The sequence below is a fragment of the Delphinapterus leucas genome, chromosome 7 (genome assembly GCF_059928025.1).
Source record: "Delphinapterus leucas isolate spDelLeu-1000000601 "Yukka" chromosome 7, BTC_Dleu_Yukka2, whole genome shotgun sequence".
Taxonomy (NCBI): domain Eukaryota; kingdom Metazoa; phylum Chordata; class Mammalia; order Artiodactyla; family Monodontidae; genus Delphinapterus; species Delphinapterus leucas.
Window position 1 is genome coordinate 34,145,155 of NC_143135.1, and position 18,441 is coordinate 34,163,595.

Sequence of the window (18,441 nt, forward strand, 5' to 3'; positions counted from 1 at the left end):
CAGAATATATAAGACCAAGAATGAACCCTAAAGTAAACCACAGACTTTGGGTGATTATGATGTGCCAATGTAGGTTCATCAATTGTAACAAATGTACCACTCTGGTGGGGGATGTGGATGATGGAGGAGGCTGTGCATGTGTGGAGGCAGGGGGTACATGGGAAATCTATATAATTCTCCTCAATTTTGCTGTGAACCTTAAACTCTTACAAAACGCCTTAATTTTTTTAAAAAAGAAATCCCTACCTTTACTGTGTAAAACTCGAAAGAGGGCCCATGTTTCTCTCTTCTAGGCATAGATAAAACATAACATTCATCACAGAAAAAATTCTAATGTCTGAGCCTACACCAGTTTTAAATTTCCTCATTGAGATCAGAGTTAGATGATCTCACGCAGAATGTTAAAGTATCTCCTCTCTAATGAAGCCTACTTCTCCATCTCCATCTTTTTTTTTTTTTTTTGCTGTACGCGGGCCTCTCACTGCTGTGGCCTCTCTTTTTTTGCTGTACGCGGGCCTCTCACTGCTGTGGCCTCTCCCGTTGCGGAGCACAGGCTCCAGACGCGCTGGCTCAGCGGCCATGGCTCATGGGCCCAGCCGCTCCGCGGCATGTGGGATCTTCCCGGACCGGGGCACGAACCCGTGTCCCTGCATCGGCAGGCGGATCTCAACCACTGCACCACCAGGGAAGCCCTCCATCTCCATCTTAATGGTTCTCATTCTTGCTCTATACACACGAAGAACACAGGCCAAGTGTGAGGGACTTTTCACTGGCTCACTATCATACTATCCTTTAAAATTTTTTCTTTGTTCTAGATCTTAATACTACCTAAAAATATCTTTTCTCCTGCTTATCTGTTTTAGTTTCCTGTTGCTGTTGTAACAAATGAACACAAGCTTAGTGGCTTAAAACAACACAAATATATTTTCTTTGAGTTCTGTAGGTTAGAAGTTGGACACAGTTCTCATGAAGCTAAAATCAAGATGCCAGCAGGGCTGCATTCTTCTAGATGCTCTAGGGGAGAATCTGGTCCTAGTTTTTTGTTGTTCTATGTTTATTTTAAAGAAACTGATGTTTATTTTCAGTCAATCGTATTCCATTTTTCTGTGGAGGAGCCCGTGGATGAACAGCTTAAGACCACTTAGTGGTCATTCCTCCTACCAATTCAGTGTCCTGACCAGTGGGAGCTGCAGACCAGTCCCCGGTGGCAGGCTGAGCCCTGCAGTCTTCCCTAGCGAACTGGTGAATAGGCACAGAGGGCACCTGTACCTTCAGATGCAGGGTCTGTAACCTCAGATGGAGTGGCAGTAAATTCAGCGGCTGGAGTGTTATAAACACGCTTATAAACAGAGTGTTTCTTTTTTAGTGTACTACACATTCCAACAAATTGGAGCACTCTATCGCTAACAAAAGCCCCATTCTCTGTTTTTCTGCCTTTATGTTCACTGTTACTCTCACCCTGAAATTCCTCCTGGGTCACATCCTTTCCAGCAGCAGCCTACACTTCCTTTTCAATCTCTTCAGCATTCTGTACAAATAGAGATAAGGCATGACCTCTCATGGGTGCTCACGTGGTACCACACATGCACAGAACTTCCTGTGCCAGTGTCCACCACGTCCAACCCACTGTCGTTGCAGAGGATGGCATGTCCACATAGTGCAGAGAATATGTTACACAGAGCCATGGCAGACAGGTTAGCATAAGACAGTTCTGTAAGAGGCTAGTGATCAGCCCTGGGGTCAATAACCACCAGAAGACGTGGTTCCTGGAAGGCTCCTTGGATCTGATTAAAGAAGGTTCCAGAAGCAAAGTGGCCAGCAATAAAAATGGCTCTGGTAGCAGCAGCAAACTTCAGCCCAGCCCTGTGGCTAGTGTTCCTGGAGGATATGACACTGGTATCAGCCAGATTTTCAATGGCAACAATGGTACAAGCCATCAGAAAAAGATTCCCCCAGGTCCTCTTCAGATTTGTGATGTAGATGTCATCACCTATTTCCTTTGTAGATGTATATTTATATGGAAGTCAACACTGGTGCCACCTAAGTACATTCCTGATGCAAGAAATTTGAGGACATCCTCCTCCTTTATTTGCAGGATAGCAAGGGCTCCAGACATTGTGAAAGTTTTCCTTTAAGTTATGATGTAAAACCAGGACATTTTCATATGAATCCCTGCTTGGGTAGCACAGAAAGGCTCAACAGGTTTTGTTTTGTTTTGTTTTAACATCTTTATTGGAGTATAATTGCTTTACAATGGTTAGTTTCTGTTTTATAAAAAAGTGAATCAGCTATACATAAACATATATCCCCATATCTCCTCACTCTTGCGTCTCCCTCCCACCCTCCCTATCCCACCCCTCTAGGTGGTCACAAAGCACCGAGCAGGTGGGGTTTGGACTACGATTTGTTTTCCGAGGAATGTGAATGGCTTTTGCCCCTCTCTCTTAGACATCTGGCTCCTAAATGGATCTTTGCTTACCAGTCTGTGCCAGTCTCCAGTCCATTTTTCACACTCCGGTGGGATTCATCTCCCTGAAGCAACAATCGGATCATTCTACTTGCTTTAGGACAATCTTTCTGAACTTCAATCTCTTCAAAGAGTAATTTCCCAGTTCTTCCTGACAGTTGTTCAAGGGTCAACAACTGGTCTGAATCTACCATTCCAAATCAGTTTCCCAGGTTTCTTTTTTAGTGTACTACACATTTCAACAAATTGGAGCACTCTATCGCTAACAAAAGCCCCATTCTCTGTTTTTCTGCCTTTATGTTCACTGTTACTCTCACCCATAACATCCTTTTTCCTTGCCTTTCGCTCATCAATGCCCAACATTATTCATCATTCAAGACCCAGATCAAACGTATTCTCTTTGAGTTCCTTCCTTTATCATCTCACTGGAAATTGAGATCCAGCCTTGACATTGGCAGAAATGTACAACCTTGAAGAAGGTAATTAGACTTCGTCATGCTTCACTTTCTTTATCTGTTAAATGTAATAAGTTATATCTACCTTTTGCATACTAAATAAAATAGTGTGTGTAAGCCATCACTCACAGTGCCTGTCATATAAATATTTAATACGTGAGAGTGATTATTATTATTAATCTATACTTTTATATGACACTTATCAGTTTCTGCCTTGCAGTCTTTGAAGGTGGATTCCATATTTGCATCATGTGCATTTTTCATAACTCTTGTCAAAATATCTGACAAACAGTATAAACAGTGAATAAAGTTGAATAAATAAATAAATCCTCCTAAACTTTATTACTAGGCTCCCCTGTCCTCCTAAACTTTATTACTAGGCTCCCCTGTGTCAAAGTGTACTGTATTATTTCCCTAGGGCTGCCATAACAGGTTACCACATACTGGGTGGCTTAAAGTAACAGAAACTGACCCTCTCACAGTGGAGGAGGCTAGCAGTCCAAACTCAAGGTGTCAGCAGGATTGGTTCCTTCTGTGAGGGGGAAATTGTCCCATATTTCTCCTAGTTTCTAGTGTTTGGTGGCAATTTTTATAGTTCCTTAGTGTGTAGATGTGTCCCTCAAATCTCTGCCTGTATCTTTACATTGCTTTCTTCTCTGTGTCTCCGTGTCCTCTCTTATTACAAAAAACTCAGTCATTGGATTTAGGGTTCACCCCAAATCCAGAATGATTTCATCTCAAGGCCCAAATAAGGTCACCTTCCAAAGTTTGGGTAGACAGGTTTTGTGGAAACACTGTTCAACACACAATGATTTCATCTCAAGGCCCAAATAAGGTCACCTTCCAAAGTTTGGGTAGACGAGTTTTGTGGAAACACTGTTCAACACACGACAAGTATGTACAAGGCTCCTTCCCATTTACAACAAATTGTAATCAAGAACATAAATTCTAGCCTGACTGCTTAAGTCCAGGCCCTGTCCCACCGTTACTGGATTGTGGCTTTGGTTACATTACTTAACTATACCCAGTTTCAGTTTCTGCATGAGTGAAATAAGGATAAATAATAATATCTACCTTAAACAGTTTCTATGTAGATTAAAAGAGATAAGCCTTATAAAGGACTTAGTATAGCCCAGTTGTTATTAATCAGTCAATAAGTCTTGGTTTCTTCTTTTTTTTATTTATTTATTTTTATTGGGCAGGTCTGTCCACCTGGAAAGCTCGCTTCCCCTCCCACTTTTTACTTGACTAACTCCTTCTAAATATTTGTGTCTCGGCTTAAGTGTCATTTCTTCAGGGAGGCATTCTCTGACGTCTCAATAGAATCTAATAGTCCTCAATCCCTTTTCTCATTCCTCATCACAATTGTGTAATGGCTGGTTAATGATTATGATCAAATAGTAATTGAATACACTTCAGCTAATTAACCTTTAGTGTCTGACTCCCCGTGGAGAACTCTCTTTAGTCTGATACGGACTCAGATTGCCTGGGATTGAATCCTGGCTCCTTCCCTCTTCCTCGTTGGGTGAGTTCCTTAATCTGCTCAAGTCTCAGTTTCCTCATATGAAATGGCTGTAATAACATTACTTACATCAAGCAATTGTACGAATCAAATGAGACCCTGTATGTAAAACATACAGCTCACAGTGCCTGGTACATCCAAGTGCTTAAAAATGGCTATTTAGTCTTAATAATTTTTTTCAGTTTCTGGCATCTAGTTGAGGAAGTGAATGAATTAATACTGAATGAATGAGCCAAGTTTTTGGCCAAATCTAGGAATACAACCTGTGCAGCAGAATAGTGTGGCAATTTAATATGCTCCTATGACCTTGTCCTCATTAGAGATTTCCTCTAACCACAGGAGCTAGAAAGCCCAATGGAAGAGGTGCCTAACACCTCTGACCCAAATAATTTCCTCTATTACAACCTTTACAATCCCAGTGAAACCAGAATTTAAAACATAAAAGGTCCATAGAATCCAATTCGTTTCTAGCCCTAGGGTGGTCTTTTAGAGATGGACAAATACTTCTGGGAGGACAGCGAAAAAGATCAGCTAAGGCAAGTCTGGGTCCTTAACAGGTGAAGTGTGTCTGGAGGCAACAATGCTTTAGTATGAGGAGGGATAGAAAGTCATCAGGACTTTGCAGCTTTTAATGTGCTTCGCTACAGTCTAGGGGAAATAAAAACAATGTTATATGGACATTAAGAAAAGCAGCTTCAATATTTAAAAGAAAATTGTTCACTACCCCAAGAATAAATTGGTGTTCTGGAATAAATATGTCCATTGGAAAGCAAGCAGTATTTATTTCTGCATTGTCTACACAGCAGAAGAGACACAGCTTTGCAATCAGAATGAACTGGTTTGAAACTCTGGTGCAAATGTCACTTTCTTTTGAAAATGAGTCATGAATCACACAGGTTTTAAATTTACTTTGGGGTGGGGGGACCTGGCAGTTTGATCGCTGAAGTCATTTATATTTCCTTAAATAGAGGAAACTGAAACAATGACTTTTTTTTTTGGTTGAGACACATAATTTTAGAAATTAAAGATTATTTAGTTCAAAGATCTTAATTCACAAATGATAAAACTGAGGAGCAGAGAGATTAGGTGACTTGACTAGGGTCACACAGCAATTTGGTATTTTGGATTCAGAATTCAAAACTAAATCCTGATTCAAAACTAGATTCAAACTGATACCTGATGCCACAGGTTATCAGATCTCTTTCCCCCATGCTTGGCTCACCTACTAGAGGCAGCTGTTCCACTGAAGGATAAGATGCAGCACCATGCAAGTCCTGGACTAGAAGGGCATTGAAGATTTATTTCCTCTGCTCACTGAATTTCAAGTCCACAGTTCTATTATCCTCCACAGGAAAGAGTGCAACCTTGGATTTTGTTTATATGGTGACCCAGGAAAGATGGATTCTCTCTCTCTCTTTCAGTAACAAACTGTGCTTAATAACTGGGAAGGATATGTGAATATAGATAAAAACGGTTTCATTTATAAATATACACTATATATTTTTAAATTATTTTTTATTTTTAAAGGATGCCCCTGACTTCCTTTGCTCCACCTCCCTTCTTGCTCCTCCCTCAAAAGAGACTTGATTCCCCAGATGAGATGTAAAACATCAGTTAGTCCACCTGTACTAATGGGCCAGGTGACTAGGTTAAAGCATCAAGCACCTCTTTGTGTTGTCCCTTTTATACCTCTTTCATTAATGCAACTGAGGGAGGATATTAAGGTTTGGCCTTCTTGTCTCTTCTGTTTTTCTTTCTTCATGTGTTTGTACAAAAGTTGGTACAGGGCTTCCCTGGTGGCACAGTGGTTGAGAGTCCGCCTGCCGATGCAGGGGACACGGGTCCGTGCCCCGGTCCGGGAAGATTCCAAATGCCGCGGAGCGGCTAGACCCGTGAGCCATAGCCGCTGAGCCTGCGGTCCGGAGCCTGTGCTCCGCAACGGGAGAGGCCACAACAGTGAGAGGCCCGCGTACCGCAAAAAAAAAAAAAAAAAAAAAAGTTGGTACAATTCCAATAACTAGATTGAGAGGAAAGGATAATTTCCCACTTAGTTCACAAGCTCCAGCTGCATGTTCCATCTCAGAGGTCTGCAGGGGTATACTTGTCATAAAACTTATAAGAATAATAAAACACAATAAAACTTATCATAAAGGAGTCTTTTGGTTCCTCTTTGGAATCCTTACATATAAAACCCCTTAGTGAGCTCACAGATGAGGAAAATCACGATTGTTAAGGCAAAATTAGGCATTTTTGGATCCTTCCATATATTTCCATCAAAATTCAACTCATTCATCTGCTCAAAAAATATTTAATAAGCATATGCTATGTATCAGACTATTTCAGACTCTGGGGATAAAGGGATGAGCAAGACAATTTTCCATCCTAACGGAGTTTTGATTCTAGTTAGAAAGATAAAAACACATTGATATGCCATCCTACTTTCTAAAAGCATTACATATCATTGACCGTTTATCAAGCTCCAGACATTGTTTGAAATGCTTCATAAATTGTATTTCATTTCATCCTTATTGCAACCCTGTGAAGTAGGTATGTGATGTGATATGATACAATATAATATTTCATAGCAGAATGATGCAATATATTGCAGATAGAAAAGTAAAAATACCCAAGGTCCCACCATGCTGAAGTGTTTGAGGTAGAATCTAAACTCAGATTCATCTGAACAAAGGTACACTTATTTGTACCTATGTTTTTCATCCCTTTATTTACCAATATTATTAATCAATCATAGTGTCTTGGGTGCTATGCTAATGACTAGAAATATAAAGAGGAATAAGACTGTCTTTACCATCAAGAAACATCCAGCTGGTAGAGGAAAGAGACATAAAAATAAACTTCTGTAATGATGAGTTATGGGAACTGAGGCAGAGGACTGTAGAAGAGGCAGCGGGAAACCGAAGAGAGAAAGATCTGTCCCATCCAGACACTGATGTAAGTTTCAGGAGATGGTGTTTGAGCTGCATCCATCACTATGTAGAATTCCCTTTCCCTTTTTCCACTTTTTTTTAGATTCTTTTACCATAAAGGTCATTACAGATTATTGAGTAGAGTTCCCTGTGCTATACAGTAGGCCCTTATTAGTTATCTATTTTATATATAGTAGTGTGTATATGTCAATCCCAATCCTCCAGTTTAATCCCTCCCCCCCTTTCCCCGCTGGTAACCATAAGATTGTTACCATAGCTTATGGTATTTGTTTTTCTCTTTCTGACTTACTCCACTCTGTATGACTCCACTCTGACTCCACTCCACTCTATGACTCTAGGTCCATCCACCTCTCTCAATTTCATTCATCCAACTCAATTTCATTTCTATTTATGGCTGAGTAATATTCCATTGTATATATGTGCCACACCTTCTTTATCCATTCATCTGTCGATGGACACTTAGGTTGCTTCCATGTCCTGGCTATTGTAAATAGTGCTGCAATGAACATTGTGGTACATGACTCTTTTTGAATTATGGTTTTCTCAGGATATATGCCCAGCAGTGGGATTGCTGGGTCATATGGTAGTTCTATTTTTAGTTTTTTAAGGAACCTCCATACTGTTCTCCATAGTGGCTGTATCAATTTACATTCCCACCAACAGTGCAAGAGGGTTCCCTTTTCTCCACACCCTCTCCAGCATTTATTGTTTCTAGATTTTTTGATGATGGCCATTCTGACGGGTATGAGGTGATACCTCATTGTGGTTTTGATTTGCATTTCTCTAATGATTAATGATGTTGAGCATCCTTTCATGTGTTTGTTGGAAATCTGTATATTTTCTTTGGAGAAATGTCTATTTAGGTCTTCCACCCATTTTTGGATTAAATTACCATTTCCTCATTGTAAAATATATCAATCTCTAATACTACATCTTGCCTCACAATCTTCTTTTTCTGATATATGTATAAATCTGTTTTATTTTATTTCATTTACTTTAGTGTTTCCCTGGCATATTTTTTGTCCATTCTGTTACTTTCAACCTTTCTGTGTCCTTATATGGAATGTTTCAAAAGAAAGCTCTGGGACTTTACCAGGGCTACTCATTCTTGGCAGAACCTTAACTTAACTATTTTTCCTAAGCCCTATGTCTGTTGAATGTTCAGCTTAACTTCTTTTCTTTTCAGCTATTATTTTTGCTTTTGGAATCTCCAATTTCCTCAAGAGGAAATAATCACCATAAACGCCTTAACTCCCTCAGGCTGTTTTTTTCTTTCCTAGATACTGGTTCTGTAAGGCAAGTCCCCCTTCGCCTTGAAATTTTCTGAAGTTTTCAATTAATTTTTTAAACATTTTATCCAGCTTTTCTAGCTGTTCTCAGGGTTCAGTGGTCTGAATAAAATCCAGAATTTTATTATGGAAGTGTAATTTCTTGTTGCTGATTAAAAACAGGATGAATCTTACATGTTCCCATTAAGAATAATGTTTTCTGTATGCTTTTCATTAATTTTTCCTCTTAAATTGATTTTTTCTTCCTTTTCCTTTTCTTAAAAAAATTATATTGCTATTCTCTTCTTTTGATGCTTACTGTTTTTCTGTCTTTGTTCTTTTTAAGTAGCCCAATTAAAAGCTATACATTTTCCCTGAAAACCACCCACAAGAAGTATTTAGTGCACCCATAAAATTTCAGCTACACAGTATTTTCAATACCATGTAACTGAAATTATTTTCTAAATTCCATTTTATGATGAGTTATTTCAAAATTTGTAATATAATTTTCCTAGTTATCTTTTTATTATTGTTTTCTAGTTTCATTTTTATTGTGAACAGAAAAAATTATCTGATCAATTTTCCCCCACTGAAATTGCTGGGGTTTTTGGTTTGTTTGTTTGTTTTTAATGGCCTGGTATTTGGTCAGGTTTTGTAAATGTTTAGAATTTGCATGAAAAGAAATTCCTATTCTTCAGTTATTGAGTACAACATTTCATGAAGTTAAATTAAGGTTATTTTTTAATCACATTGTTCAAATGACCAATAGTTTATTTTTATTTAAAATTTTTTGTCCACATGGTAGTTTGTACTCTGTCAACTTGGTGAAGCTGCATTTACCACCATTTACCAAAAGACCACCAAGTCTTTTCCTTATATGGCGTCAGGTTAGAGTTACAAAAGAGGCAGACAGAAGGGAAGCCACAGCTATTTCTTTCTGAGTGTCTTTGAAGCCAGTTTTGGGGAGGGACACACAGAAGGGGGTCCAGTGGGCTCTACTTGTCCATACTCTCTTCCACTCCACATCCAGATCTTTCTGGCCAGGAGTGGCCCTGAGCCCCCGAGTGAAGCTTGGCTGAAAGCTCAGAGCAGTAGCTACACAGGAGCCACAGCTTTCCACAGACTCCTTCCTGAGCTTTCCTCCCTAGTCTCACTACAGCACCTGGATGTTTGTGCACACTCCAATGTGTCCACACATGGCGGTGTTTCAGGAGAGCTAAATGGTACCTTTCTTCTGACCCTCCAAAATCTCCCTCCCAGACCATTACTTCCCAGTTCCTTCCACAATTTCAAAAGGCCTATCTCTATAACAAATCCTCTATTCTACAATATTCACAGTACTTTTGCTGTCCTGATTATATCCTGTCTGAGAATCTATTTGCATTTTTAAAACTTACAATGTGATGCATTTAATTTCTCACCAGTATGCAGTTTTATTTTCCTGAATATATTCGTAAAATATATTGGTAAATATATTTAAAATAAAATATATTTAATCTTATCTCCCCTCTTTTAAAAAGTATTTTCTATAGTCATTTTATGTAATTATTTTCTTAACTACACAGGCTTAGCGTTCTGAGGGTGTAAGATTTCAATTACTTCTACACACTGCAGGATTAGAACAGTTTGACAAATTTGGAAATCCTGAGTCTACATATTTCTCTGATAGGTTGGAATGATAAATAAATGTTTGAGAGTTATTCCAAAAAATACTTCTGGCTAGGGAATTTGCCATTTTTATGAAATTCTCATCAGTCTTATATCCCACCCCCCAAAGTAACCCTGAAGGTTTTTAAAAGCTCCTCTCCAAGAGACTCTGTTCCTTGGGATATGGGATAGGACCAAGGGATATGCATATCTCACAAGCGGCCCAGACAATTCCAAGGAAGCTGGTTGTGGATTTCTTTTGGGGAAAGGCGGACCTAGAAAAAATTTTGGAAAATATCTCAACACACTATTTTTCTCCTTGGGCCTTTTTGTTCATTTTAATCACCTTTCAAAGTAGAAAAGATAAAAAGGCAAAACAACAAAAAATTACCACCTTCTCCATTTTTTCTGGACCATCTAGACTCCTTCTTCAAGGAATGTGCATCTCTAAATGTGACAAACATGTAATTTTGTGAATTAAACATGTTATACGTAATGCATTTTAATATTTCTAGACAACAAAAAATGACCTCAAAACCTCTTAGAGCACTCAAATTCAGAAAAAGCATATCAATATTTTACTGTAAGAATAAGTTGAGCTCATGTCAAAATGTAGTTTAAAATTAAGTATTACTTTATTCATTGTGCATATTTGAATCTCTTGAGATTTATAAAATTTATGTATATGTAACTTAAGAGATACTTTTCTTGTGTACCTGCATACCACCCTCCTTGCAAAAAAAAAAAAAATGGAAGAAAGAAAGAGAAGAAAAGAAAGCACTTGTTTTCTTGGTTAACACCATGACACATAATCTTTCATAGGAAAGACACACCTAGTCAAACAGTTTTAGGAGAGGGAAGAATGTATTTAACACACATTGAACCACGTTTTAATATTCTCCTGAATTTTTACATAATCCTGGAGTAACTGACATACTTGAATTATTACACATAAAGTAGTGGAGTAAAATACGGTCTAGAAAAAAAAAATAACATAACAGTAATAGGGATTCATGTGAGCAGACATCTAAGCCTGGCCAATGGTACTTCTTGCAATGCTATTTTCCTTAATAACATTCTTTGATAACATAATAACTGGTACTGATTAAAAACAAAAGAGAATATATTGTTCTTTCACAACAATATATTCACCTTTTGAATCAGCAGCACAAATTCCTCAGCCTCAACTGTTGTAATCAACAGAGACCCAGGGCTACACATGGCAGCTGACACTACAAAGTCACTTGGAAATCAGTTTTACTTTTGACATATAATAGTGTTCAACTTGAAATTTCTTTGGCTTTTCTCTCACCCTCATTAGATGTTTTAGGAAAGAGACATTCTTCTTAGCATCCACAGCTGCACAATGCACCTCACAACACCTCTCTCCCCATAGGAGCACACACAGGTTCATAAGGAGGGAACTCTTATCTCCTTCCTCTGTCCCTCCTCTTCTTTATCTTCTTCTTTCCTTTTTCTTTTCCTTGATAATTTGCTTGATGGCTTAGTTAAAAGAAGACTGTTAGAGTCAAGAGGAGTCACGAGAGGCAGCAAAAATAAGATAGCATTCCATTTAATTAAGACACCCCCCTCTTCTTGATGGGTTCCTCTAAAAGAAATGTTTTGAAGTGGATTCTGCTTCTTTTGTGCAAAGAAAAACTGATGAAGGTGAAAATTTGAGATGACATTTGAAAAGAGGTTTTTTTTTTCTTTGGATTTTGTACTTCATATTATTTCAAAGAAAGTCTCAAATGATTTCTGGAACATTTCTGAAAAAAATAACTATGGATTTGATTGAATTATAAAAACATCTGCCATGCTGATAAATATCAACTTACATCTGGTAGTCAGGTGCTCAACTCAGCCCTCTTACAACAACTAATGGGTTTAACTAGACAAGACAAATCTATCTGAAGCGATTTGGCTTTCGGATTTGGTTCATCAAACTTTTAGGAAAGTGAGAGATACCTGTATTTCCTTTTAAAATGTGAGAAACTTCTTGGTAGAAAACTGAAATGTGAATATAAAGTATTTGTCAACATTTTAAAAGGAAAATATCTACCCATCATAGGAACTATTGACTTATCTTAAAAACTATTTCTTCCCTTGCTAGTTTCTCCGTACATCCTAGAAACCCAGCACTTGAGTTGTTTTGTTTTAAGATTGCAGTGTACAGATAACCATGTGAATTAAATTTGTCTTTATTTATCTTACAGTCTAGCTCTATAAACACTGTTAAGCCATAAAAAGTAAACCTTATATCTGAGAAACCATTTTCCATGCTCTTCCTTATTTTTATTAGCTCCCAGGAAGGAAGCAGTATGAGCTGTACAACATCAATAGTAACAGAGTTTGCTTTGACAAGCAAAAATACTGCATCTGTGGCTAATTTCATAGTAACACTAACTGGTTCTCTCAAAGAAAATAAACTCCTCCACATGTGAAATCATTCTTCAATAATGAGATCATTTCAAATTATGCAAAAATGTTCATAAAATCTACCCAGTGGATGATAAATTACTGCTAATACTGGGGTAACTGTCTCATGGTTTTATAAATTCATAATCCTCAGTTCTAAATGCTTAATATTGATCATTAGTTAATACTACCTGCCATACACTTAATACTGGCAATTCTATAAAATCGTATTAGGATCAAATAACGAAACACTACTTTTTTAAAAATCTTGTAATAAAGTTTCTTCTTTTGTGTGCAATTAAAAAACACTATTCTTTTCAAAATGAAGTGTAATTTGAAACTAGAGATTCAAATGTTATAAAATTAAACTACATCTCTCTATAGTGTTTAAAATATATATTAAGTATTTTTTAAGGGAAAGAAGAACAAGAATTGGGGTACATGTGCCATAGGCTTAAGTATGAGAGAAATAATTCAACGAATATATTTTTTTTACTTAGCTATCAAATCCATCACCTCATTCTTACTTGGGTGATCCACATTTGGTGTTAAACTCTGTGATTGATGTTAAACTAACAATTTCTCTAAAAGAAGCTCACACCTGAGATGTTACATCACATTAAATCAACAGTACAACCACATCTTGTGGGCCAAAGGCATAGGAGCAAGGCACTGAGCATTGTACAGCAGTGCATCAATAGAAAAAATTGTAAACTCATTACAAGATTTGAGACTGGTTTAAATGAGACAGAATTTCATAAACAACTTGTACCTAACTTATACAAATAGTTAATGCTCAAACAGGCTTCATGATGCAAAATAGGTGTTGTGGAAGAAAAATTATTTTTAAAAATAATTCAATGATTTTTTAGATTGAAGTCAATAAATTAATTGATATACACTATCTTGCATTCATTAACTACTAAGAAGACACACTCACTTCTCTATATCTTTCATTTACTTAAAGACCTGAAACAATCTAAAACCTTCTTAATGCTGTTTCCCAGATAAGACAATCCAGTTTTAAAACTCGTTTCTGAAATGTTATATTTAAAGAAATTAGTTGTTAGTCTTTTGCTTAAACCCAAATGTTCAGTCTCTTGAAAAATCAATTTTGTATTTACCTGGAAGGACTATCTGGAATTCTGATGGAAGTTTACCTTATTCAGGATGATTTTGGGAACAAACCCCTGCCATGAGATTTACCCAATATTTTTAATATGTAAGTTTTCTTATCTCATCTGATATTGGTTTTACATCTGCATAGTCTAAAATGGCAGGGTATATTTATGGCTCAGTAGACCTCTTCACTTCTTTTTGTCCCAATACTTTTCTTGATGGGACAGAGATATAACACAACCCAACAGAATGAAGACCATGAAACTGTGCAGCTGCACTGGAAGGTGATGGGACAGCTCACGTCCAGTGTTTAATTCTAAACTGCAACATCCCATGATCTTCCAATATTCTGATTTCACACATCCATTTAACAATCATTTATAGAACCCCAGAAAACAATATCTGGGGTGGGCCCAGCCAATGAAGCAGACAAGTGGTATTCTTCCAGCCTCCGCTAAGTTGGCCTCTATATGAGTGTACAAAAACTTTGAGTTAAGCAAAAAAGAAGAAAGGGTAAAATTGACACATGGCTTCTGGCTTCTGGCCCCAAACCCAGGGAAAACTGTGAAGTCAGACAGGCAACCAGCCGCTTACTTGTTATGTTGATTAGGTTGCTGATTTAGCCAGCTGTACTTTGTTTTCCTGAATAATGAGATGCTTGGCAAAATCACTAGAATTCATTCTCAAGTTCTCTTTTAGTTTGTTAAGCTCAAAGTCATGGAGAATCTTGACAGTCATTAACTTTTCTCGCTTGATTCTTTCCACAACATCTTTTGGAACATCAGGGATCATCCACGCCAACAAAAATTTCATTAGAAACACAACATGCTAGAGGAAACAAAAGAAAATCAGACACACTGCTAGAGTTGTCAAATGTTCAACAGATGTTCATACAAATTGTTTCATTCGTTCAACAAACTGTGCTCGATACAGTAGCTAGAAGGAAAAACAAAGAGATATAGTCCCTGTCCTGGAACTTTCCTACAAAGACCAACATTAAGCAAATAAATATATACTAAAATATGTGATTACAGAGATTCCAGTTGAACGTGGTTATTGAATATACTCTTCATCTACGCTTCCTCCTGAAAACCTAATAAAATATTTGTAAAGAAATTTAAAAATTGTATTGTTCACAAAGACACACAAAAAAGGGAGGAAACAGTGATAACAGACTCGAGACAGTGAAGAAAGCTGGCACTTAAATTTGCAGTTGGTGATACAGTGATGGTAGAAATCAAGACAAAGGCCAATTTTGTTTCAAATCATCAGAAAAGTTCAGAAAAGTTCAACTAAGGACTTTGAAGGTGTAGTGTGGGTGGAGTTAAAAATAAGAGGCTTATTTAAAAATTTGTATAAGGGGCAGATGAATTTTCAGAGCCTCTCTCTCAACCATGTTCAGGAACTACTTCTCTCCAATCCCACCCTGGCAGCAACTGAGTACCTTATTTTCTGCAGAAATTATATTTTCTGCAGAAATTAAGACAGAGAGCTGTGAACTCACAGGCAGCAGAGATGGCGAAAGATGGAGGTGTGGCACCATACTGGAAACAGGGCAACTCAATGCAATTCAGCATTCTGAACCATGAGATCTCTAGTCCCTCCTGCCTTTCTTGGCTCTCAACACAGTCATGAAATAGCTCAACAAACAGGAGGTTGGAGGATTTCTCTCTGGGAAAAATAACTAATCAGAGAAGTTAGAATTATAGATATCAAAATTTTGTAGGTCTCAAATGAAAAGGCCCCTTTATCACCCTACAGTGAAGCCCACCCAAGTGACGTTCTTCCTGTATGCACACAAAGCTTATAATCGGCTTTCCTTGCTTCGCTCTTAAATATGAGCAGATTGCCAAGAACAACCAAATACGTAAGAAAGTCTCTAATACGAAAGGGTAAGACTGAAGCACACAAATGGGAACTAAGAGGATACCTAGATAATGATGAGAGCAAGAGAACAGTAGAATAAAAAGGCAAAGATATGAATCTGACTATTTATAGGAGAAAAAATAAATGATAAATATAACAGAACTTCAAAACATTTGTAACACCTGAATAACAGAAGTCCCAGAAAGATAGAACAGAGAAAAGAAGGAAATTATCAAAGAAATAGTACAAGCAGGGCTTCCCTGGTGGCACAGTGGTTGAGAGTCCACCTGCCGATGCAGGGGACACAGGTTCGTGCCCTGGTCCGGGAAGATCCCACATGCCACGGAGCGGCTGGGCCTGTGAGCCATGGCCGCTGAGCCTGCGCATCCGGAGCCTGTGCTCCGCAACGGGAGAGGCCACAACAGTGAGAGGCCTGCGTACCGCAAAAAAAAAAAAAAAAAAAAAAAAAAGTACAAGCAAATTTTCTCAACTTAAAGGGTAATTATATTTGCAGGTCAAAGGGGCTTAGTGAGTGTCCAGAACAATTAATATTAATAGTCCAACATCACATGACTGTCTTGTGAAGTTTCATAAAAGGACTAGTGAGAGAATCCTCAAAGCTTATTGATACATAAAAAAATCATAAACAGGGCTTCCCTGGTGGCGCAGTGGTTGAGAGTCCGCCTGCCGATGCAGGGGACACGGGTTCGTGCCCCGGTCCGGGAAGATCCCACATGCCACGGAGCGGCTGGGCCCGTGAGCCATGGCCGCTGAGCCTGCACGTCCGGAGCCTGTGCTCCGCAATGGGAGAGGCCACAACAGTGAGAGGCCCACGTACCGGAAAAAAAAAAAAAAAAAAAAAAAAAATCATAAACAAAGAATGGGAAATTAGAATGGTATTGTACTTCATAGCAACACTAGAAGCTGACAGAAAATAGAGCAATGTCTATTTCAGGAATACCTAAAAAAAGTTGGTTCAAAAATTTTCAGGGAAAATGACTTTTAATCAAATTCTATACCAATTAATTATCTATGTGGAAAAAGAAGAAATTTTAATATTCAAGTTCTCAAAAATTGTCCATTATTTTCCTCAGAAAATTAATGAAAGATGTGCTTTATCAAAATAAGCTAGTAATTCAAGAATGGGAGAAAAATAGATGGAAGAAAATATAGTATTCAGTATAAGAGAAGTTCCAGAATGATGGTGAGTCGGAGCCTGGGATGATCAAAAAAAATAAACAGAAACAAAAATTCCAAAGAATTCCTTTTGTAATTTACCAGGCTGAAAGATGATCTAAACCGCTGATGGAAAATGTGGGAATGAAAGTGATAAATTCATAAGGAACTGAGAGGGGTGAGGATTTAAATTACTTACATGTATAACCTTGATAAAAATAAAACAAATTAAACAAAAACTGATAGGAATTTGTGTTTTCTTGTATTAGACTTATCTAGTCTATTATTGGCCTTTACTGTCGAGTGAAAAAATGCCTAACATTTATTTATCTCTCCCTTATCGGCCTTCATGTCTTATGATTTGTAGCACTCAATTTGTAACTTAGCCAAATACCTGCTCTGTATTGGTTCTTTTGTATTGCATGTCTTATATCCATAATTACCCTAGGTTTTCCACAAGGTAGGAAACATAATATAGTGGACAGAGCAGAAGCTTGGCAGTGAGACATCTGGCATTGAAACCCAGCTCTAATATTAGCCGATTATCTTTAAACCAACTAACTAATTTTGCTGACTGTTGGATTCATTTGTCAAGGGTGAATAATAAAGCCGAACTTACAAAGTTATTATTATAGCCTCTGCAACCACTATTTATTAATAATAGGTATTCAGTAAAATAAGTGGGTCCTCTGCCCTCTGACTGACCTCAAAGACAGGTCTTATTTTTTCTTTTCTGTTACCTTGGTGTCTTCAACAAGAGTAAGTGAGTAATAGGCAATCCACTGTACTTAAAATATTCCTAACTTACTTTTTATGAGAACAAATACTTCCTTCAAAATAGTCTATTGAGATAATGCTAATTTTCTGCGGAACAAATATGCTTAGAAATATATGCCTAAAGGGAGAAAAGACACTAACTGGCATGAAAGTTAATAAAGGCTCACCTCCATAATTATGATGAAGGTCATCTTAGCAGCAAGGACGTGCCAGTACTGCATACTATGAAAATATTTCTCCTCGTGATCAGGAGGATTTCTGTAATCTCTGTACCTGAAAAAAATGGAAGTAAATGCAAAATATAAGCTATAACTTCAAACAAAGAGACCTAGTATAAATTCATATTATTTCTTGTAAGAGACCCTTTCAGTTGACAACAAAAGTCAAGTCAAAGGAAAATAATTGCTATTATGAAACATTTATCTTTCCTATACAGATAAAAAGAAGAGCCATATGTTACTTTTGTATAGTATATATGTAGCAAGAGACACAAGTGAAACTGCTCTCCTGTCCTTCAGAGACAAATTTCTCTAGAGAGTTATAGCAAAATTTGCTCTTTCCATTCCATTCCCTCTCTTCCTACTCCTTAACACACTTAGTTCTATCATCACTCCACTGACACCAACTGTCTCCTATCATTAAACTGAAGGAACATTTTCATCCAGATCTTATTTGACCTGTGAAGAACAGAACTTGACATTGTTGACCATTCCTATTTTCTTGAAACTCTATTTTCTCAGCTTATATGACACTGCATTATTTTTGTTTTCCTTATTAG

General features: G+C 37.6%; 1 protein-coding gene and 1 pseudogene across 1 annotated transcript in view; both read right to left on the bottom strand.

Moving 5' to 3' along the window:
* Positions 1-726: 726 nt before the first annotated feature.
* Positions 727-2,836, bottom strand: LOC111179742 (small ribosomal subunit protein uS2-like; annotated as a pseudogene).
* Positions 2,837-6,161: 3,325 nt separating this feature from the next.
* ANO5 (anoctamin 5) overlaps positions 6,162-18,441 on the bottom strand; it is a 103,623-nt gene continuing 91,343 nt past the window's right edge. The window contains exons 21-22 of the mRNA XM_022583755.3: positions 17,831-17,936; positions 6,162-14,672 (exon numbers count right to left, since the gene is read on the bottom strand). Coding sequence (XP_022439463.1) covers positions 14,451-14,672; positions 17,831-17,936 — 328 coding nt within the window. The 3' untranslated portion in view covers positions 6,162-14,450. The remainder of the gene's footprint in view (positions 14,673-17,830; positions 17,937-18,441) is intronic.